This window comes from Arvicanthis niloticus, chromosome 14 (genome assembly GCF_011762505.2).
Source record: "Arvicanthis niloticus isolate mArvNil1 chromosome 14, mArvNil1.pat.X, whole genome shotgun sequence".
Classification (NCBI taxonomy): domain Eukaryota; kingdom Metazoa; phylum Chordata; class Mammalia; order Rodentia; family Muridae; genus Arvicanthis; species Arvicanthis niloticus.
Window position 1 is genome coordinate 72,858,350 of NC_047671.1, and position 22,934 is coordinate 72,881,283.

Below are 22,934 nucleotides of genomic sequence, written 5' to 3' on the forward strand. Positions count from 1 at the left end.
ATGGAGGGCAGGGATTGTAAAGCTCCCGACTGGTTTATCTGAGAACGACTGGTAAGACACTGGGTAGTTTTTGTAGTAAGAGCAGTCACCATCTCTGCAACCTCTTCATTTCCCACAAATTCTCATGCCCCTGAACAAGATGAAAGACAGAGAAGTGGCCCTACCCAGCCAGGGCAGGGTCTGGGTTTGGAGAGGGACAGCCTGGGCTCATGTGAAATTATCAGAAGAATTCCTGGGCTCTCAGGAAATTATCAGAAGCCCTCTTGAATGTCATTATCCTTTTCTGTGACCTGAAGGTGTCACCAGGAGACACATGTTCCTGGACCAATGGCATTCTGGTACATACACAGTGTCCCTGAGCAGAAAACAGAGGCATGGTAGTCAGGAGTTCACTTGAAAAGCTGAGGAAGGCACCATACCTCTAACCGCTGGATCCGTCCCTTGAAGAACATGAAGAGGGAAGAGTTTGGGTAAGCAGACTCCTTTCTGAGAAGAATTGCCTTAGCCTCATCCAGGCCCCCCTTGCTGTCGCTGCCATCTAAGGCAAAGAATGGGCGGACCACAGTGTGGTACCACAGCAGGGCTAATCTGCAGGAGACAGGAGGAGAGGGAGGCCTTGAGCAAGACTTCATAGAGACGGCCTGTTTCCACATGCTTCCAAAACTGGATCTTCCCAACATTGCTATGTGATAGTCCAAAAAGTACCATCTGAGTGCTTCCCCAATTTTACTTCTGTCTTTCTCTGGGAAATTGATATATTATAGCACGAGGTGTCAATAAACAGTCCCGTTCTGTGACGAGAGGAGCACACAGCAGAAGCACGGAGCTTTTCTGAAGCTTCCAGCTGTATTGTTTGTTACTAACAGAAGCATCTGGATTCTATTCCTCATGCACCCTGCCCACAGAATGGAGACAGTCACCATCAATTTATTGTGTCTTTATAACAAAAGCTTTACATTTTTGTGGCTCCTGCTGTATTTATAAAAATCAGGGTTCAAGGAGCGAACACCTTTAATCCCAGCACTGGAAAGCTAGACAGGCAGACTTGCATGTGTTCCAGGCAGCCTACTTAGCAAGGGCCACACAGTCAGAGCCTAACAAGAACAACAACATCATGGTTTAAGACTCTGGATTTAAATGTAGAAGTCACAATCACATACTATATATAATCATTAAAATACCTGAGAAGAACAGATTAAAGGCCCTTTCTCAGCCTTTGAAGATGTTAAGCACTATAAATAGATTATTTAAAATATCCAAGTTCAAGTTGGTTAAATTAAAATAAACTAGGCACACAGAGAGTAGAATCATTCTTGAGATCTGCTTTAATAATAACCAGCACAGGCATAACCATCACATCAAGTACTTTCATGTGAATGTCACACCTAGTGCGCTGGTAAATCTAATGACCTTATGGAGAACACGTTAATCTGTAGAATTAATTCCAATCCCCTTTTCTGAGATAAACATAAAACAAGACTAAGCCATTAGCAAAAAACACCCACAAGCTACAGACTTGTTAAGGATACTAATTAGCAAAGGTCGTAGACCTTTGTGACTGTGAGGCCACAAGCTGTCCCCATGACTGTTGCATGACTGTCAACCCTTCAATGCTAACATATGTAGAACTGCATCTCACTGAGGTCTTGTGTGACATTGTAGAGTGGAGAACAACTTTACCAAGACAGTGTCTTGTCAGACAAACTGGACCAGCACCTGGCCAGACAGCTTAAAGTAAGAACAGTGGTTGTTTTCCAGATGAAAATGTTAAGATTTCTTTCTATGTGGATTGTTATGTTTTGTTGGCAAGTAATATAGTTTATTATACTGTGCAGTACCCATGGAGGCCAGCAGAGGGCATCGGATTCCCTGGAACTGGATTCACACAAGATTTCGAGCTGCTGTGTGGTGCTGGGAACAAAACCTGAATCCTCTGTAAGAGCACCAAGCACTCTTAACTGCTGAACCATGTCTCCTGCCCCCCAACCCCAAGAAAATTTTAAAATCATGTCCTTATTTTTAAGAAAATATTTTTAATCATTTTAATTTTAACCATGACTCAATCTAGAGGGATACTACATATATATTACACCAAGTAACTAGAAACACCAAAGAAGATAATTATTCAACATTCACATTCTTTGTGAGGATAAAATTTCAGAATCACACAAAATTTGACCTCAAATTCAATTAAAATCAGAATTGTGCATCTGAGAGACTGTGGAAAGGTGAAAGACTTACAAAGCACTGGACACTGGACAGTGGGTCAGCTCACCACATAGAACACTGGACTTGGGGATGGCAGGGGAAATGGCTCAACTGGGTAAGTACCAACTCCCCGAGGATGAGGATATAAGGTCAATCCCAGAATCCACATAAAGATATAGAGCTGGCAGCATATGCTCATAACTTCAGTGCGGGGGAGGTGCTGGCAGGCCGACCAGCCTAGACGACTTGGTCAGCTCTAAGCCAATGAGAGATGCCTGTTTCAGGGAGCCTTTATTGGAGGATGGCACCCAAGTTGTTCTTTGGTCTCCACATACAGGTGGATGTGTACCCCCACACACACACACACACACACAAACACACACACATATACATATTTGTGCATAAACATGTATACACATAAAAAATAAGGAACTAACAAATAGAGGATTCCGGAGAGTTAACAAGCAGTGCCTCTGTCAGGCTAACAGGGTTTCCATCACCACCAGCACAGAATGTGCTCCTTGACACTGCACGACAGGCACAGCATCAGTACCCACCCGGCAGCACTTCCCCTGAAGTCTCTTACATCCTGCAGTGCAGTTTACCTACTTCCAATACTACATTATCTACCAAAGCATTGCAATATAGCTACTCACGTAGCTAAAGGGGCCTTCATGTCCTTACTTTCGCTCGCATACGTCAGTGAAGAAAGGCCCTGTAGGCGGTCTCCAGGAAACCCCAGCAGGTTGATGATTTTGAGCAGGTTTGGGGGCACCATGGATATGCAAAGGTGAAAAAGGCCATATCCAAAGCTCACAGCACCTTTCAGTCTGCTTAGGGACTCCTCAGTCACCCCTTCGGTCACAATGTGGTTATCATTTGCAGCATCAGAAGACAAGGGCTCTTCTGTCAGCTTCTTCTGATACAGCTCCTGAAGGGCGTTGATGTCCACATAGCACTTATTGTAAATCTTCCAGGCTTTCCTAAGGATCCACCCACCTTTTATGTAGGCTATGAAGAGAAGGGGAGAGAGGGATTCAAAACCCAACAATAGCCTTTGCATTCACATCATGATACAGGAGGATTGGCAAGAAGCTTGAAAGAAATGAAGAGCAGACACGTGAAAACATACTGTTATAGCTATTGCTGAACCTTGGCTGCTTCACGGAGCCACACATTTACTATTTACAGGCAGTGTCCTGAGCATGAGCACAGGTAAGAACTGTGTGTGGCTCTGCTGCTGCTGTTAGCAAACTCTTCAAACACAGAGGGAGGAAGGGAGAGACACAAGGAGGGAAAGAAGGGGGGAGGGAGGGAAAGAGGGAGGGAAGAAATATATAGGAAGGGAAAGGAGAGAGGGAAGAAGAAGAGAGAGGGGAAAGAATGAGAGAAGAGGGGAAGGGAAAGGAGGGGAAGGGAGGGGAGGGAAGGGAAGGGCAAGAGAGGAGGGGAGGGGAAGAGGGGAGGGGAGGGCAAGAGGGGGGAAGGGAGGGGGAGGAGACAGGGCTCCTGCCCTGAGCCTGAGGACCTGCATGATACTAGGGAGTACTGATTCCTACAAGCTGTCCTCTGATCCCCACAGGCACTGGGGCATGCATTTCCTCACAGCCCGGCTAAATGTCTCATTATGAACGTTTGTTTGCAATATCATATTTAGCTCAATGTAACAGAACTTTCTTCAGTGAGCCACCTCAGACACTGGTCCAGCGAAACCCAGAGAAGCAGATACCTTTTACAGATCTCTTCTTCAGGAGCTGCAGTGATTTTTTTTTTTTTTTTTTTTTTTTTGCCCCCACCTAGACAAGTCCCGAGCTTAGGTGAAATACTCCATTTTATTTCCTTAACATTCTTTCTTTCCCCCATGTAACACGTAAAATCCTTCCTCCCTCTCCCTCCAACCTCATCTGGAAATTGAGAAAGGAAAACTCAGCTCTGTTTTACTTCACATTTCCCTTATTAAAGGAAACAGAATCTTGATTTATGACAAGGAGACAGCACTGGAGAAGAGGGAACAGCTGTGTGACAAAGCTGAGACAGAAGTAGAGTTCAGTGGAAGACACAGCGAGCCATGGGTTCAAGTCCAGCCAGGGGAAAAGCTGACTGACTACAGGAACTTGGAAGGAAGGGGCCAGGCTCGGGAAGATGAACCGGAATGATCTAGACCAGCAGAGGAACAGAGAAGCAGGAGCAGTGGCAGCTGGTGAAGAGCTCTCCGTTCCCATCCACACGGAACTCAGTCAGCGAAGGAAAGGCTGAATACCCATTCTTATAAAGTACAGTGAACGACATGCCTAAGACAGCACGCTGCGCCCAGGGCCTGTGGGGATAAAGTATTCATGATGCACAAACTTGGGGAGCTTTAACCAGAGCTAGTAAATTAAAAAAAATCTAAGAGATAATCGGACTCGTCAAGATTAGCAACCCAACTGCGTGCAAAACAAGGCTCCCACACCCGGCGTTGCATGTGGGTTCTGGGGATCCAACTCAAGTCCCCATGCTGTGGGGCAAGTGCTTCTCTCTGACTTATATTCCCAGCCCAACAATAGGTGACTTAGTTGTCACCAACCAGCCCACCTCCCTGTTGTCTTCACCCACAGACAGGAGACTTCTAATAGACTCACTGTTCCATGTTTTACTGGCAATTTATTTCCTGAGTAGCATCCTCCTCCCTCTGCTCCTCTCTCATTCACAGAACACACGCTGACCCCGTGCTGGGAAGTGGCACCAAATGCATCAGAGACAGACAAGAAATGGACCAATTTTCGTTGTAGTTGTGTTTCATTTGTTTTGGTTTTGAGCTGCCTTGCCCTGTGGCCCTGACCAGGCTTCTACCTCAGCCTCCAAAATGCTGGGATTAGAGGCTAGCTCTTAACCCATACCCCATGGGCCTCATTCTTCATAACCACAGAGGGACAGGTCCAGAGACCCTCGGCCTTCCCCATGGGTCAGAACCACCTGTGCCTGGTGTTACCTCTGTAATCCTGTCTGCTGGTCCCAGGCTTCCTGAGGTAGAATTTATGTAATCACCCTCACCCCCGCCCCAGTACACTAAGAGTTTCCTCAGGCTAAAATTCACTCTCCTTCATCTCTGGCCATCAGCACCTGTCATCTCAGCAGGTCAGACACCTAGGGAAGTAGATCACCTGGGCAGGGGGGTCTATCAGTTCCTACCCTCAGTCTTTACTGTCTGACATGGAGGTAGGTTCAGAAATAAACATGTAGTTCACTGGGTGACAGCTGCTCACTTGGCCACCAGAGGGTACCCACTTCTCATCACCCAGGGCAGACTGATGAGGCCCATGAGGAGAGAGGACATGGGACGCACTTGATGGCACAAGAGGAATGAGAAGGAGCGGAAGTGTTTCTACACAGGGGCAGTGTGAACACAGACACGAGCTTCCAAGCGCTTTCAAAGAACCTTGAGGAATGAGCACCAGGATGCCAGGAAGGGCGGGTCTGATCTGACACCCACAAAAGGAACTTGTGGGTAACACAGGCTAGCTAAGTGTCTGAAGCACCAGCGCACAGCATCCCAGGCCGGCTCCAGCAGCCTCTAGTGGGACTAGTGGCACTGGCAACAGGGAGCATATCAGGGAAGCTCTGAGAAACCTGCACTGTGAGGCTACAAAGAGGTGGCACAAACAGCCAGCCTGAGGGGCAGAACTGAGTGATGAAGTAGGAAGATGTGGCTGTCTCTCTGGGAAGGAAGAACACCAGCTGAGCCATCATGATGCTCATAAGAATGCAGCAGCAGACACAGCTATCTGCAAAGACCTCGCTGCATCTGCTTCACCCGTCCTTTTTAATGACTAATTTCTGGTGTTTACGAGGCAGGATCTCAGGGCTAGAGAGATGGCCCAGTGGCTAAGAATGAGCACTGCATTTTCAAAAGACTCAGCTCTGCACCCGGCTCCAGGCTCTCAGCCCCCAGCCCGGGCCCCATGTCAGGCCTCACTTCACCTCTAACCCCAGCCCTGAGGGAACTAATGCCCTCTTCAGGCTCCGTGTGTTCCTTCACTCCACATGTGCATAACCACATCCAGACACACAGAAACAAAAATAAATTAAAATTGGGTGAGGAGGTGGGGCGACAGAGAGAGGAGTATTCTTTTGCTGCAGGGGCTGGTCCTGAACTCCTGGGCTCCCGGGTTAGTCCTGGTGAAGCCAATCACCAAGTGGCTGGGATTTGTGCATCAACACACCCTGTCACCCTTGTCTCTTAAGAGACGTTTTCTTTATACTTTTTAAAAATATATATATTTAACTTTTGAGACTAGCTGCAGCCCTAACTGTCCTGGCACTAGTCTAGACTGGCCTGGAAGTCACAGAGATCTGCCTGTCTCTGCCTCCAGGGTGCTAGAGTTAAAGGTGTGTGCCACCATACCTGCTAAGAGGCCTTTTCTTTTAAGATTTATTTATTTGTTTTATGTATATGAGTACACTATAGCTGTCTTCAGACACACCAGAAGAGGGCATCGGATCCTATTACAAGTAGTTGTGAGCCACTACAAGTTTGCTGGGAATTGAACTCAGGACCTCTGGTAGAGTAGTCTTAACCACTGAGCCATCTCTCCAGCCCAAGAGGCATTTTCTTAATGGCTAACACAAATTCCTCACAAGAACTTGGGCATCAGAAAAAGAATGCCAGAATTACAGATGAAGAACTCTCGTGCTGCCTGAAGCATCCCCTAAGTATCAGTCATGCACCGATTTGGCAGGGGTGGCAGATCAGGGTGGGCACGGGTGCGTCATCTTTCCTGCCATACAGAGAGTCACACCACGTCCCTAACATGTTAGAGCTATCTTGTTTGGAAGCTGCTGAGGGGGAGAGGACGGGAGCTGGGGGTGGGCGGGAACCAGAGCAAACGGTGAAAACACACTGTAAAAGAAGGATGAATGTTTGGAAGTTCAAATGTTAGATGTCAGAATAACAGTTAAATTCCCTTTTAACTGAAGCCGAACAGAAGCAGCATCTAGTAGAAGACAGAAATGGGAACAGAAGAAAGGGAGAAAATGACGTCCAGTTTATTTCACAGAAAAAATCTCCTTGTCGTTTAGGGTTTGAGGGGAAATGTGTTTCTGAGTAGGAATTTGAATTGATTTCCACTTAGTCTTCTAGTCTTTTCCCGCTCCCTGCCCCCATGTGCAAATCTGTCCAGCCAAGCAGCAGGTTTCTGCTGTCAGGATCCAAGAGGCATCACCAGACTGGGAATTCAGTCCTGCAGCATGAACGCCAGATGCATTTGAACTCATTCTAGTCAAGAAATGAAGGCAGCAAGGGGCTGGAGAAAAGCACACTGTGCAGGCCAGTGACAGCACAGTGTGCACATTGCGAAGTCCAGTGACAGCACAGTGTACACACTGCGAAGTCCAGTGACAGCACAGTGTACGCCCCTTGTTAGACCAGTGACAGCACAATGTACACCCCTTGTTAGACCAGTGACAGCGCAGTGTACACCCCTTGTTAGACCAGTGACAGCGCAGTATACACCCCTTGTTAGACCAGTGACAGCGCAGTGTACACCCCTTGTTAGACCAGTGACAGCGCAGTGTACACCCCTTGTTAGACCAGTGACAGCGCAGTATACACCCCTTGTTAGACCAGTGACAGCACAGTGTACACCCCTTGTTAGACCAGTGACAGCACAGTGTACGCCCCTTGTTAGACCAGTGACAGCGCAGTGTACGCCCCTTGCCAAGCTCGCTGCAACATCAGGCTCTCAAGCACAGCATAGAGTCATTTCTGATACACTTGGCACTGCAGGAGCTCAAAACAATTTCCTAAGAATTTGAAATTCAAACCGGTTTGATTTAATTTTGAAGAATAATATGTACGATGTGGTGAACAAGGCACTATCATTGCCTTGCATAGCAAAGCCATCAGCAACTTCTCTAACAAAGACACAATCATCGAGGCTAAAGACAGACTGTCTGCAGATTTCAGGATGAAACGACTCAGCTCCACACACATTAGGCACCTAGAGTTTCCATCTCCTAAGTAACAAATCAGTAACACCCCCAAAAGTCTAAAGTAACAACAACAACAACAAAAAACCCACTCCCTGACATGCTCACTGACCAGCAAGTGTCACTAAAAACTGTGTCCACTTACCTGACAATTCTTGTTTCACAAAGGAAAGAACAGCCAAGTAAACCTGGCAGTCGGCGATAATGATTTGCCTCTGAAGTCGATCGACCATCGAGGGGGTGGATTTCCGAGCATCAACCTGTGTTGTGAAAAGAACGTTGTAAATCATACTCAAGGAAGGCGCAGCCTCCAAACAGCCGCACAGGCGGCTCCACCGGGACAGAATGATTTCCCACGGAAGCTGTGAACCCTGGAGGCCACTCAAAGCCAAAACCAAGTTATACCAGAGGCTTGCGGCAGGGGGTCCATGTTCGTCTCACTTCACTCTGTCAATGATTTGTAGTCCTAGAGAATATTGTAATTTAACCTCATGCTGTAAATGATCAAAATGGAATTTATGAAAAAATATTTTAAAAAAATCAAAGAAAAAAACCTAGTAAGGGATCCATCTTTTTTCAGATAATATAAATTATAAATTTTTATTTAATATAAAATGAAAGATATTCGTGTCTATTACATTCCACACAGCAAATCCTAAAAGGCCATTTTACAGCCATCTGTGCTCAGGGTGTAATAACACTGGTATTAGGGCGCATCCTTTACTGTGTCTAACTGATATGCGAGGGTGAGAACACACCACACACCCATCCATTACTCAGATATAACCAGAAACAAAAAACTACTTCTGACTAAATCAGAAATCATACCTGAAATTTAAGAGATGTAAGTAAAAACAAGAAAAAGTCAAATTATGTTTTTAATGCTGTCCTTTGTCATATGGGTGTTTCTAAATGGAATGGAAAAGTCACCGTGACGCACACTCCCACCTTAACGCTAAGAGCCTCCTGAGTGACTGTACCCAGCTTCACGGTGCTGTATGAAATGGTATGCTCCAGCACGTGTCAACAGTGTGTACAACAGGACGACCATCTCCCTTCATTTGACTAAACTTAACACACTCCATCGTGGTCACCATGCTCATGTCCAGCCCAGCAGTCACCGGAACAGAGAGATGTCAGTCTGTACTCTCCTTTGTGTCTGGCAATAGCATCTGTGATGCAGGGTTGCCAGAGGGCTGAGAGCTCACACATAGGAAGCTGCTTTACACACCGTAAGGCTCGTCTCAGATACCAGCAGTGTCCTGGTAGGAATGAGTGCAGATAGGCCGGGCATGGAGTGAGCTTACAGTTTATGAGAAAACAGAGACTTTGTCACCATGCAATAGTAAGTACAACACTTTTGCTGTCTGACGATGGGAACCTCCAGCAGACAGTCCAGCAGGGCTCAGAGCCTCAGGCAGGAGAGTACGGGAGGCAGGAGGATGACATTTAGGAAGAACCAAAGAATGAAAGACAAATAATGATTCAGAGAGATGGCTCAGCAGGCCAAAGTGCTAAATGCACAAGGTGATGAGCTGAGCTCTAGATCAGGAGGCCACATAAAAGGCAGGTGTGGGGTTCCCTCCTGTAACCTACTCCAGCGATGGCCATGTTGTCTGCCTGACAAAGCACAGGAAAAGCTGGGCACTTGATGACTACAACCCACTGTTAAATGACAGGTGTGACACGATACATGAAACCCAGGCAGTTTGAGCAGACTGTCTCAAGAGCTTCATGCAAGTTACAGTGAATGGTGAAAGCAAATTCTAAATATGTGTATTATGATCTTGTTTGTGTTTGTGCCCATATGTGTTCATGTATGTGTGCAGGTCAGAAGACAATGCCAGGCATGGTTCCTCTTCAGATATGGTCCAGCTTGTCTTGTTTTTGTTTTTAAATATAAATGTCATTTATTTGTGTGCATGTGTGCTTGCCTATGCACACATGTGTGTACACCATAACATGCATGTAGGGGCCAAAGAAAAACTTGTGGTTACTTTTTCCCTTCTACCTTGTGGGCCGTGCCAACTGAACCCAGGTTGCCAGACTTGGCAGCAAGTGCCTTTTCTCAGTGAGGCATCTCACTACAACACCTCACTTCTTGAGACTGGTTAGGCTTGGCTGACTTCCCCAGTGCTGGGATTACAGGTGCATGCCATCACGCCTGGCTTTCTATGTGGGTTCAAAACCAAGTGCTCCTGCACACACACAAGCATTTCACAGGTGAGTTATCTCCCAGGCTGGATTGTAAGCTTACTGACACTTTGATTATAACCAAAGGCCAGCAACTCCTGGGGAAGTTTAGGTCAACAGCTGGATTCCAGGAACATGCCAACGTGTGACTGTTCTGTCAGTTACTGCCCTTGCCTGTTTAGTCACACCCAGAAAACCCTCACCTCAAGAGCCTCCACCACAGAGCTGTGCTACTTTCATTTCTGTTCTTGAGGTAAAGTAACCTAAGCAAAAGCAATTCAAGGAAGGGGGTTTATTCGATTTTCAACTCCAGGTTGCAGTCTTACGATGAGGGGAAATCAAGGAGAGAACACAGAGCAGCTGGTCACACATCAGTGAGAGCAGGGAGAACACACATCAGCTGGTCACACATCAGTGAGAGCAGGAGAACACACAGCAGCTGGTCACACATCAGTGAGAGCAGGGAGAACGCACAGCAGCTGGTCACACATCAGTGAGAGCAGGAGAACACACAGCAGCTGGTCACACATCAGTGAGAGCAGGAGAACACACATCAGCTGGTCACACATCAGTGAGAGCAGGAGAACACACAGCAGCTGGTCACACATCAGTGAGAGCAGGAGAACACACAGCAGCTGGTCACACATCAGTGAGAGCAGGGAGACTCGGATGCTCCACACTGCCTGCTTGGCTCTAGCTTTCACCTAGCTTTCCCCTACCTCACAGCTCAGCAGTCCCTGCTTAGGGAATGGTTCCACCTACAATGGGCTATATATTTTTACATATATTAAAAACCAAGACAATCTGCCACAGACATGCCAGCCTGCTCTAGAGAATTCCTCAACTAAGGGTCTCTTCCCCAATGATCCTAGGTGGTGGCCAGTTGGCATTTAATACTGTCACACCCACTCTAAGAACAGGCGAGAGATGGCTACAGTGACTGAAGGGGCGTCTACTATTCTAAAAGACACAGTACTAACTAGAAGCCATGACAGATAATTAGTGTCTATTTTCAGTTATATCCTAGATACCAAACCCAAGTCAGTGAAGCATGCTCTACAAACAGGATGTGGTCCACAAGCCAATGCACTTACATTCTTCTTGATTTTATTCTTAATTGTCTCGATTACTCCAGCCTCTTCACCCTCACACAGCTTCTCCGTGGTCTTTAAGTCATCACATGCCAACTGCATCTTCTCCTCCTCGAATGTCATCATGGCATTCTTCCAGGGAACAGAGAAAGGACTGGGTGAGCCAGCAGGCATGGGGACCTCAGGCTGTTACCACAAAATGCCACACTAGAAAAACAACCTCAATGATTCTCAGGTAAAAAAAAAAAAAAAAAAAAAAAAAAAAAAAAAAAAAAAAAAAAAAAAAATTACTGTTATAGGACACCCAAGTCACTAAAAAACTACAATCTTAGTGGAAAATAAGACTTTATATCTCAGTTATTCCAGCATGAAAATTATATGGTGGTGAATATTCTTGTGTTTTATACTCTTTAAAACTCAAACATAGTGGAAATTCTCTCTCACTTTTGATTGACCTATTCAATTTAGTTTTTATAACAGTGCCGCTTTCAAAAGTTCATTCTATCCGCTGATGGATCTCTGGCTTCAAATACTGAACCAAACATACTAGTAAAAGAACAGTCAGTAAATTCCACCGGGAAATCAGTCTTTCCAGGGACAGAAACTCCTGTGGGTAGGTTTTCCTGCAAGGAAGTAACTCTGCATGATCTACAGTCACTCCTTGATGAGCACTTGTGCCCTACACCCCGTACAACAGTGGGCTATCTGTCTGCTTGGTTTTTAAAAGTAGTCTCATGTAGCCCATGCTGGTCTTGAAGTCAATCTGCAGATAAGGAAGACCTTGAACTTCTGCTTCTCCTGCCTCCACCAGGCACCAAAACACCTGAGAAAGAACTAAGGTCTAGGCTGAACAGGCAACAGGGGTGGGACATCCAGCTCTCTGGAGGCCCGACTGGATCTGCTGGAGTCTCTGGTGTCCTAGTGTCTCCATCTTTTCATTCTCCATTGGGTCTGGCTGACGTTTAAGGCTCCTTTGGTATGATATGACTCTAATCAACTTTCTCATTCTCACCAAATCAGACCTCACCTCTGCTCCAGCCATGTTCTCCTTCCAGCCATCATTTAGGCCACTCAAATCTCAGCCTTGCTAAAGCCTCACTTTCCACTCCTCCTCCCCATTTCTCAGCCAAGACCTCTGCCTCTGTCTCCATGCCCTCTCTCATAGTCATGCGAGTACTGTGATGGATGGTCTCAACTTCAAATTGACAAGCTTTAAAATCACTTGGGAGACAGGCCTCTGGGCAGGTCTATGGAGTATTATTTTGATGCGGTTAACTAGGGTAGGAAGACCTGCTCATTGTTGGTGGCTCCATTCCCTATGCTGGGATCCTGAACTGTCTATAAAAAGGAGAAGGTGAGCTAAACAAAGGCATTCATCACTCCCTGATACAGTCCCAACCATTATGGACCCTAAGGTCAAAGCATTCCACGGCAAACTCTTTCTTCATTTGCTCTTGGCTTGTATTTTATCACAGCCACAGGAAAAGTAACCAAGACAGAGACAAATAGTACAATCCCCACCTAGAACAGCCTTCCCCTAGGTATGGAGCTAGAATTCCTGCAAAGAGGAGGCTTAAAACCTGTGTTCCATTAAGAGAAGATCAACAGCCTAAGTGAAAACCCAGCATTGGGTGCTGGCCAAGGACCAGGAAGGCTGTCCACACATGCCCACTGGCTGCTCTCTTTCTCACTCTTGAATGTAAGTTTCTCCCCCTTTAGTCTTGACTTGGTACATTTTCTCCATTATGCAAGTCTATGATGATTTTTTTTAGCATGATATGTATGAAGTAGCTTATGTGACAAGCATTTCAGAGAATCAAATGCTTCCTCCTATACTGACCAGCTGACTGAATCAAACTACTGTAACTTGTTTCTTCCTCTCTCAAGTACTGGGATGCTTTAGCTCAGCTGGCAACTCATCCTCTAGGCTGCTGCTAACCTTCCTTACCAAGACCTTTCTTCTCATCACAATACAGTCTTAACCTTTGAAGGGCTTTCAATTAGATTTTTATTCTAAAAAAAAAAAAAAAAAAAAGAGTCAAGCTGGAAAAAATATAACCCTCTAAAAATCATATATAAGCATTTTATTTTTATACTTGGGGGAGAACAGTTATCACACAGACACTAATCAATGGGCAATAATTTTAGGTTTTCTTTAACAGTGTGTCTATATAGCCAGCAGGCAAACAGGCATTACCTTATATTTGTTTTCTTGACCGCAGTATCTCTTTTGATATCAACTTACCAAAAAGCTGACGAAACTGGCTCCAAAACTCATTAATGGACTATGATTTCTGTTGAAGAAACAGAAACATTTTATTGGAAGTCTCACTCTAAAAGTGTTGGGTAAAACAGGGTGCACCCCAGTCACTAGACGGTACGGTAAGCAAGCACAGAGAAGTTGAAGAGCTGAGGTACTTCTGACTCTGTTACCAGGAGAGACTCCATCTTGGATTCTTCAAAAGCAAGTTGTTGTATTTCTGCTCACTCTATAGCTGCCTTCAAGTCCCGCCCCCGCCACTTAAAAGGATGCTTAAATCAACTACAGCCACCAACAGGAAGGTCAGCTCACTTGTCAAGGACCCAGAGCAGCACTGAGACCCCTGACCTTGGCTGGGAGGTCTGTCCTGACTACAGTGTCCGCCAAACATCCGCTGCTGATTCTCAATCCACAGCATCACCTAGAGCTTAGATGTGGTACAGGCTTCTAGACCTGTATTAACTGCATCCTGCTGTCTTACACAGCAGGCATCGGAGGACCAGGTCAGTGAGGGAGTGAGGTCCCTGCTCTCAAGGACAGATGCATTTGATGGATTTCAGCACAGCGATGGATGGCCTCGATGGCCTCGATGGCCTCGCTGCTTCCCCATCCCCTGACTGCAGTTCAGCTGCTTTTGCTTTGTGATCTTGGCTAAAATTAGCTTCCTGAGAACCGCAGGAATTAATTATTCATGGCGCCAAGTCTTGCTCCCATTACCTCACATACTGTCTTATCATTTAAATGGAAGAAAATATGCTGGCACCCGTCCAGCGGAGGCGCTTTCCCTCCCTGAGGTCCTGCCTATCCACCAGGCAGCATGGAGACATGAGGCATGAACTGCCGTCCTGTCAGCCTATCTCCGCAGCCCTGTGAGCGGCAGGGCTGAGTCCACCCATGTCCCCTTGCTGGGTCCACTCAGCCAGCTTCACATATTTCAAGGGACCTAACACTAACTTACTTCATCTTAATGAACTCTGGCCCATACACATGTCCCTATACAAAACATGTCTTGGGGATTTTAAAATGAAAGCAAAGATATGAGGGTAACTACTGAAAACCCAGGGCTGAGGCAGAAAGCAGGTTCTACTGAGTTCAACGACAGTCACATGAGGACCCCACGGTGGCAGGAAAGCCCCAACATTTGTTTGAAAAACAGGTATTTAGGACTGTGGACATTGGTAAAAACACTTATCCAGTATTCACAAGGTCTGAGCCCAATGCCAAGCACCACAGGCCACGTGATAGGGCAAACACCCGCAGTCTCTCTGCACCTGAAGTGGAGGCAGAAGGGCTGGGAGTTCAAGGTATGAGGCTAACCTGGGCTACATAAGACTTGTCTCAAAAAAAAAAATTACACACACACATACCCCTTAAACATGAAAATGTATACCTAGAATGTCAGAGAGAAGGGGAAAGAGCAGAAAGGGATGCTCTTGTATTTTCATTCTTCACTGAAGAGACTTTGGAGCCCCTGACAGGAACTACAAGCTGTAAACAAAACTAAATGAACCTACATGTGAATCCAAACATAGCAGCAGTTTGGGTGACATAACTGATAGACTTTTAAAAATGTTAATTTAACAGTACACTCCTGTTGTGGAATGTCCCCAGAAACGACCATCCTCAGGGACACTATTCCACAAGTCTCAACCAGTTTCCAGGGGCCACACCCTTACAGGACAAGTAGGTTCTGTTTTTCTACAATAGTGGAGACATAGTTTTGTGATACAGGATGAAGTATATTAAAACCAATGACTTTATACTTATTAATAACATTTTCCTTTGTTTTTTATTTTATGTGTATGTTTTGCCTGCATACATCCTGTGTATGTACCATATGCATGCAGTGCTTGAGAAGGCCAGAAGAGGGAGCTATCTCATGGAACTGAAGCTATGGATGGTTATGAGGCACCATGTGTGTTCTAGGAATTGAACCCAGGTCCTTTGGAAAAGCAGCTGATGTGTCTACCCACTAAGCCAGTTCAGAATACAAACTGCAAGAGTTCATGCAAATTCAGTGTATATTTTCAGTCTTTAGCAATGGATCTGTTTCCTAGTTCCGTCCCCTGCAAAGTCCAGAAACAATGCTCACTGCCCAGCTGTGCACATGCCCAGCAGCCATGTGGGTAGTCAGCACCCTCCCTGAATACACTTCAGAGCACAGTGTGTCTCCTCCATGAAAAGCCACGCTGGTTCCAGACGAGGTGCAAGAAGAGCCTTGAGTGCTGGCTACAGCACAGAGGAAACAATTTTAAGAGGAAAAAAAAAAAAAAAAACCATGCTCTTAAAGAGGTTCCTACTATCCAATGATGAAAATGTTTCGCCGTCTTTGAGGGGAAAATGTGTGGAAACAAGTCAGTATAAGCCAAACTAATTAAACGTTTTCATTAAAAGGATAAAAAACGTACCAGTTATTATAAGCAACGCTGACAGAAGCAACTTCAGAGAGAAGAAATTCATTCTGACTCATAGTCACAGAGGACATAAGTTCACATTGTAGAGAAAGGTAGAGATCAGGAGATAGAGACAGACTTGAAGAGTACCAGGCTTGCTCCTTAACAGCCCGGCCTATCTAAGCTCTGTAGGCCTTAGTCCTGAAGATTCCAGTCTCCCAAAACAATTGCACCAGCTGGAGATCAACTGTTCAAACACCCGAGCACGTGGGGAACACTTCATGTGACAGAAGATCCTAGAAAACCAACCCATTATTTTGAAAACTGATCAAATTTAAGTAGGGGAGGGAGACAGTAGGCAGTGACCCTGCCTACTCTCTATGGACTGGAGGAACTGGCTGAAGAGGGGAGGGACCGACTTTCAACAGCAACCAAGACAACTAGAACATCTTTCCTCTGTGAGTCCCAAAGACGCACGGACAGCAATCATGAAGACAGCAAACAAGAAATCCAATACCGCGCGCTAAGAAGACAGAACTGGCCAGAGCCATCCTGTAAACTACGTCACGGTAAAGATCCTTCATTCTTCTACAACAATGAAGAGCCATACAGGGCGGGGGTTGGGTTGGGGAGACAAAAACTGTTTTTAACATAAGGCATACCAAACAATGGAAACACGGAAAAATAATTTCAGAACACAGAAAACAGCACACATATATACACATACACAGACATAAAGACACATACATAGGTATATATACACACAGAGAGACATACAGACACACACACAATTAGAAGGCAAGATATCAAGCTGCCCTTGACAGTAGTGATAAACCATTAATTATCTAGGAAGACATCTGACAGGGACAGGAAGTACCTTGCACTGAGAACACACTCCTAAGAGCTAAATACCAGCATGTCTGTTTTCCAAGGGTGGTATTCTTAGCATTTAAAACCTGTAATTCTTTGTTCTGGGGCTGCCTGCCCCTCAAAGCTTAATAGCCAAACGTATAGATAAGAGTGTCATAATTATTGAATACATTTGATGCAGATGCTACAATTCATTACACTAGCCTATACAAATTAGAAATGGGCCATGGTTGGGTTATGGTTTGTTTCCCGGGAGTCCATGTTTTGGAAATGTGGTCTTTACTCTGATGATGTTGAGACAGGTCCTTTAGGGGTCCATGGTGACTGGGGGAATGACCTTGAATGAAATTCAGGTATACCTCCTGGGCCCTGGTTGATGACCCAAAGAGAACTGTGCTAGAAGGTTGAACCTGGCCTCTGCAGTCTCTCTGCCTCCTGTCCTGCTGTGTGATCCCTGTTCTCACACAGGGAAGCACAGGTGACTCTCCACGGAACTAACCTGAAGCCCATACTAGGACCCCAAAACTCCCTCTCCCCAAACTGTGAGCAAAATAAACCCTTTTTAAGTCAGCCCACCTCAGATAGTCAGTCCATTATAGTTACAAGAAGTAAATACAACATGTACGGAATTTTCCAAAGTAGTAACAAAAATGTCCCCCCTTCAAGAAAAAAGATGTCTTTTGGACTGCACTAACAAAGGGTTCCTTGTGTTCACCACCACAGTTTAATTTTGAAAGTAAACCATCACTCATAAAATGGGTCTGAATTTCTTTCCTGTTAGTGTAGAGACCCTGTTAAGAATACAAGGAAGCCATATGTCATCTGCCCCTGTGCTGACCAACATTTCAAGGGAAAGGAATTCTTTGAAGCTTCCAATATTTGAAGTTTCTCCAGAATGCTCCAAGCCCAGTTGATATGGGTTTGTTCTCAGAAATAAAGTGGAAAGAAAATTATACAATGAACTGATTTTCATTTTTAAATTAAAGTTTCCCTTTATTTTGTGTGCACGAGTACTTAGGAGGGAAAGTAGGGACAGTTCCAAATGGACCATCTGTCAGATGCTCACTGAGAGGAGCCTCTTCCGTGTGCAGAAAAAAAGAGGGTGCCTTGGAGGAGACCCGTGAGTGGACTCACAACCCTGTCAGACTTAAGGGGGGCTTGATGAAGTCTTTCAGGCTCTACTCTGCCCCACTTGGAGAAAAGCCCCGGAGAGTGAACTAACGGCAGCAAACATCCCTGAAGCAGTGCAGGGTCTCCATCTGCATCCCTGAGTTTAGCAGAAATATGGTTTGTACTCACTACAGCCATTTTCAGATCCTCTGGGCCCACAAAAGGGCTCAGCAAGTCAAAGAGCTTGCTGCCAAGCCTAACAACTTGAGTTCATCCCCAGGACTGATGTGTGAGGAGAGAACCGATTCCCACTAGGTGTCCCTGACCTCCACAAGCATGTTGTGGTGTGTCCCCACACCCCTAACACAACAAGTGAGAAGTAACGAAAAAGAAAGACTCTAAGCCAACGGTACAAAGAAAATATCTCATTTCCTATGGCAGCTAAGAACATTCAATGTTAGGCTCACTTAAAGGATTTTTTCTAACTTAATTTGTAGTAGAAAAATATTCAGAGGGAAGAAAAACCTAATTTGTTTTGAAAGCATTTGGTTTAAAGCCCCCCTGATACCTCCTTTACTCATTAACATCTCTGGAGAGCTCTGGCTGGGCAGCATCGGAGACATGTCCCTTCTGAACCTTGCTGGGACCAGATAAAAAAATCCTAAAAACATTAAGTCACCTTGATGGCCATTCCAGTCGTTAGGCCCCATCCTCCAAGGCTGAGAGACAGGAGCACACAGTCTAACTCTGGAGCCTGCTCACTTCACCATCCTGCCTGCTAAAAACCCATGCCCCACTTCTGAGGAAGGATTCAAATGTCAGCACTAGGGTTGGAAATATACCTCAGCTGATAGAATGCTGTCTGGCATGCGCAGGGCCTGTGCGTGATCTCCACTAGACACAAGCTGGGCATGACTATGCATATTTGCACTCCCAGTGCTCGGGAGGTCATCCTTGGTTTCATAGAGATTTGGAGACCAAACTGGGACACAGGATGGCTGCCTTGAATAATAAAACTAAATAAAATGATGTTTATTCTTTCCAAGCTTGATTGGAGGTGATTAAGGCCACTGGGGGACAAAAGTGGCAGTGGACTTCTCTATAGGCAGAGCCTGCCAGGGATGCCCACTGGGTAACAGTGGTATGAACACTAAGGGAATAATCAGCCACGTTCTGACTGGACTTTCGACCCGCTCCACGAGAGGGAATTCATGCCCGACTGATACAAAACCTGGTCAAAAAGTCCCATGGATGGCAATGTCTTAGGTCTTTAGGGGACATTTACTACTGTCACTTTCTAAGCAGTCAAACTGCTTCCCCAGTACGTTCACACCCACCGAGTAGCGCTGCTCTTAACCTGTCAGAGGAGCTTCTTTTTGCAGTGGGAAGCAGTCATTACAGAGACTTATAACTGGTCAAAGAAGAAGTGAATGCTGGCTGTTCAACCTCAGTGGGCATCTATCAAATCTACCTGCCCCCCAGCTACAGGGAACATTTTGGAAGACATGGCAGATAAGATGGCAGAGCTGAGGATGGGGAGAGATGTTGTATGAGCTATGAGGTTGAGCCAGTCAGTACTCCAGCTGGATGTGGGAAGAGCTCAGCGAGCTCCATCTCTAGCTGGGGACAACGGGCAACTGATGGCTGCTGGAATGGAGTGAGGAATGTTGCCTCTGCTGTGTGGCCACTGGTAGGCTGCCCATGCTCCTGGTGGTTGGCCCTTCACTCGTGTGTGCAAGCGGCACAAGTTGAACTCAGCGGTTATTAAAAAAGAGGAGGAGGAGGAGGCCATAAGGTTGGAGGGGATGTGCTGGGCTAGGTATGATCAAGACCTGTTTTGTACTGGGAAGAGGGATGCTAATGGCGTGGAACAGGCTAGGCTAGACAAGCCGTGAGCGGCAGGACTCTGGACCTCCTCCCCACAGAGGAACAGCATTGCTAACCAGGGGCTGGATGCTCCACTGCTACGACTCCTCAGTGAGTGTAACTAGGCCTTTGATCTTTGCTTCCTCCAGACAACAATGGCGAGCAGTGCATTCCTATGATATGCATGATGAGGAAGGAGAGTTAGTTACCCTGGGTGCCCATTATACACAGTGTACAGGCATCAAATCATAAGTACTCCACAGTGCCCACCAATAGTACATGCCAACTGAAACACTTTAAGAGCAATCATTAAGAATAATGAAGGATGATGTCTCGGGTTTCATCACTATGAAGAGACACTATGACTAAGGCAATTCTTAAAAGGCAAACACTTATTTGGGGCTGGCTTACAGTTTCAGAGTTTTAGTCCATTATCGTCATGGTAGGAAGCATGGCGGCATACAGGCAGACATGGTGCCAGAGGAGACAAGAATTCTACATCTTGATCCAAAGGCAGCCAGGAGGAACTGGAATGTCACACTGGATGGAGCCCGAACAAAGAAGGCCTCAAAGATTACCTACATTCCTTCTGACACTCTTCCTCCAACAAGGCCACACCTATCCTACAAGGCCACACCCCCTAATACTGCCACTCCCTATAGCCAAGCATTGAAACACATGAATCTATGGGGGCCAAACCTATTCAAACCAGATGACCATGGCAAGTTATTCTTCAAAGCCACTGGATGAACCCTAAGAAGGCAGATTTATGACTTGTCACTGAAACACTCACTTTTAAATCTCTAGTACCTCATGTGGGAACATTAAGCTGGACCAGGGGAAAGGCCTTGCTCTCTGGCCGAGGGCTCTGACATACAGCATCCTCATCCAGGCCGCTGGCCAAGTCCTTTTATCCCTCAACAGTTCCTGCTCGGTCTCCAGGCTTCTAACAAACACTCAGTTCCATACTTTTCCTGGTCTCTAGGATGAGGGTGGGAGCCCCCTCTGGGATCTCGATTCTGCTCAGCCCCCATCCTTCAGGACATGTCACACCAGCTTGGTGCTCACGCCAGGGGCTAGGGTGCTCTTGTTGACAAGCTAATGCATGAACAGATGATGGAATGAACACAAATCCTAAGGGACAAGTGCCTGCATCTACACTGGAGGTGGCCGTCATCCGTCATCCGTTAGCTGTCTCTGCATCGTTCAGGGTTGTAATATTGTTTACTGAGTAAAGACACTAACTAAAATAGTGTCTGGCAGAGAGCAGGTACAGCATAAGGGCTTACTGAGGGAAAGTGATGAATAATGAATTATTTTAAGTAAACAAAAGTCCTCACTATTCTTAAGAAGCTATCCCAGAGAGGATTCCTTCTTGACAGCCTTTGGAGCACATAAATTGCTTAAAATGATTTCCTGCCTCTCCCAAGAGCTCTCTGCCACTGTCACTCTGTAGGAACAGTCCTTATCCACTAAGTGAAATATAGCTTAAATGGGCATCACAAAGCAGCTCCGGGAGCCAGTATGCCTTTCGGATGTAATTGTAAAGGCTTTAAGTTTTCAAAGACATCTTAACTACATAACTGTGCACTGATAGCTGATTTGTAACTATAATTCTATAATTCAGTGGCTTCCAGTACAGGTAAGTATGGTGGAACTGCCCTCAGCTGTAATCCCCGCACTTAGGAGGCTGAGTTCAGGCCAGTTTGGGCAACAGTGTGTTTTAGGTCAGCTAGGGCTATAGACAGAAACCATATTTAAAAAAAAAAAAAAAAAAAAAAAAAAAAAAAAACAACCAACACCACCAACAAAACACAATCTAAAGGTTTAAATACTATTTCTACAAAATATATTCCACAATAGAGACAACAAACCTCCTTTTTTTTTTTTTTTGCCTATACATACTCAAATTCAGATTTGAATTTGAAAACAAACCTTGCATTAAAAAAAAAAAAAAAACTATCAAAGGAAAAGGAAGAGAGGCTGGAGATGGCCCAGTGGATAAGATGTCTTGCTGCTCTTACAGAGAACAGAGTTCAGTTCCCAGCACCTACATCAGGCAGCAACGTGGGCATCTGCATGTACATGTACTTGCACATACATGTATCAATAAAAATAAACCCTTAAAAACCATTTGCAAAGCATCCCTGGCTGCTATAAAGTAGAAGTTGACAAGGGAATGTAATCACTTCCACAATGAACAGAAAGGCACACCCAAGGAGGAAGGCATATGAACATGTCACCTCGGCTGCTCACTGTTCACATGTAACAGTGTCATACAGGTTATTCACCGCTGAACTTCATAATGCACCTGCAAAATATATGATGTGCTTGTTTTCCAACGTTGATGGCTTATTCGTGCCAAATTAAATCTCACATTCCTACTGTAACAGAGGCATGGTCAGATCCCCAAGTCATACATGCAGTCCATGGTATTTATCAATGTGAACTGACGGCAGAATGACCAAAAGCACTGCCTGCCAAGATAAAATAAGCAGGCACCGTCTAGCCCAAGCTCTTCCATTACTTCCTCTACTGGCCCTGTTTTCAATATAACATTATTAATTTTCATAACAGTACGTGAGGACTCTAAAGCCTATCAGTAAGCATTTCCTTCTTCAGTTGCTTTATTAACTCTTAATTACCCAATTAAGCTACAAGCATGCAGGGCTGGTTTTGCTCCTGCCACGATGCATGCCGCTTTCCTCTGCATGTTCTCTGCTCTCCTGCAACAGGAATTTACAAGGGATGGCAGGACAGCTCAAACAGTAAAGGCCAAGCTGGACCTGAACTCCCTCCCAGCACCTGGAGGGTGGGAGGAAATCACTCCTCCAAGCTGCTCCCTGGTTTCCATGTGTGCTGTGTGCGCTCCACCAACATCCACACAAATAATTAAAATGTAGAGAAAAATTTAAAAGACATGGTTAAAGAAAGGAGGAGGAGGATGAAGAAAGAACAGGAAAGAGATGGAAGGAG

At 45.6% G+C, this 22,934-nt stretch overlaps 1 protein-coding gene across 1 annotated transcript in view; it reads right to left on the reverse strand.

The window, feature by feature from the left end:
• Nucleotides 1-22,934, reverse strand: part of Ttc39c (tetratricopeptide repeat domain 39C) — a 70,080-nt gene that overhangs the window by 21,680 nt on the left and 25,466 nt on the right. Inside the window, exons 2-6 of the mRNA XM_034518091.2 lie at nt 13,705-13,753; nt 11,463-11,591; nt 8,321-8,435; nt 2,865-3,219; nt 420-588 (exon numbers count right to left, since the gene is read on the reverse strand). Of these exons, the coding sequence (XP_034373982.1) occupies nt 420-588; nt 2,865-3,219; nt 8,321-8,435; nt 11,463-11,591; nt 13,705-13,753 (817 nt within the window). The remainder of the gene's footprint in view (nt 1-419; nt 589-2,864; nt 3,220-8,320; nt 8,436-11,462; nt 11,592-13,704; nt 13,754-22,934) is intronic.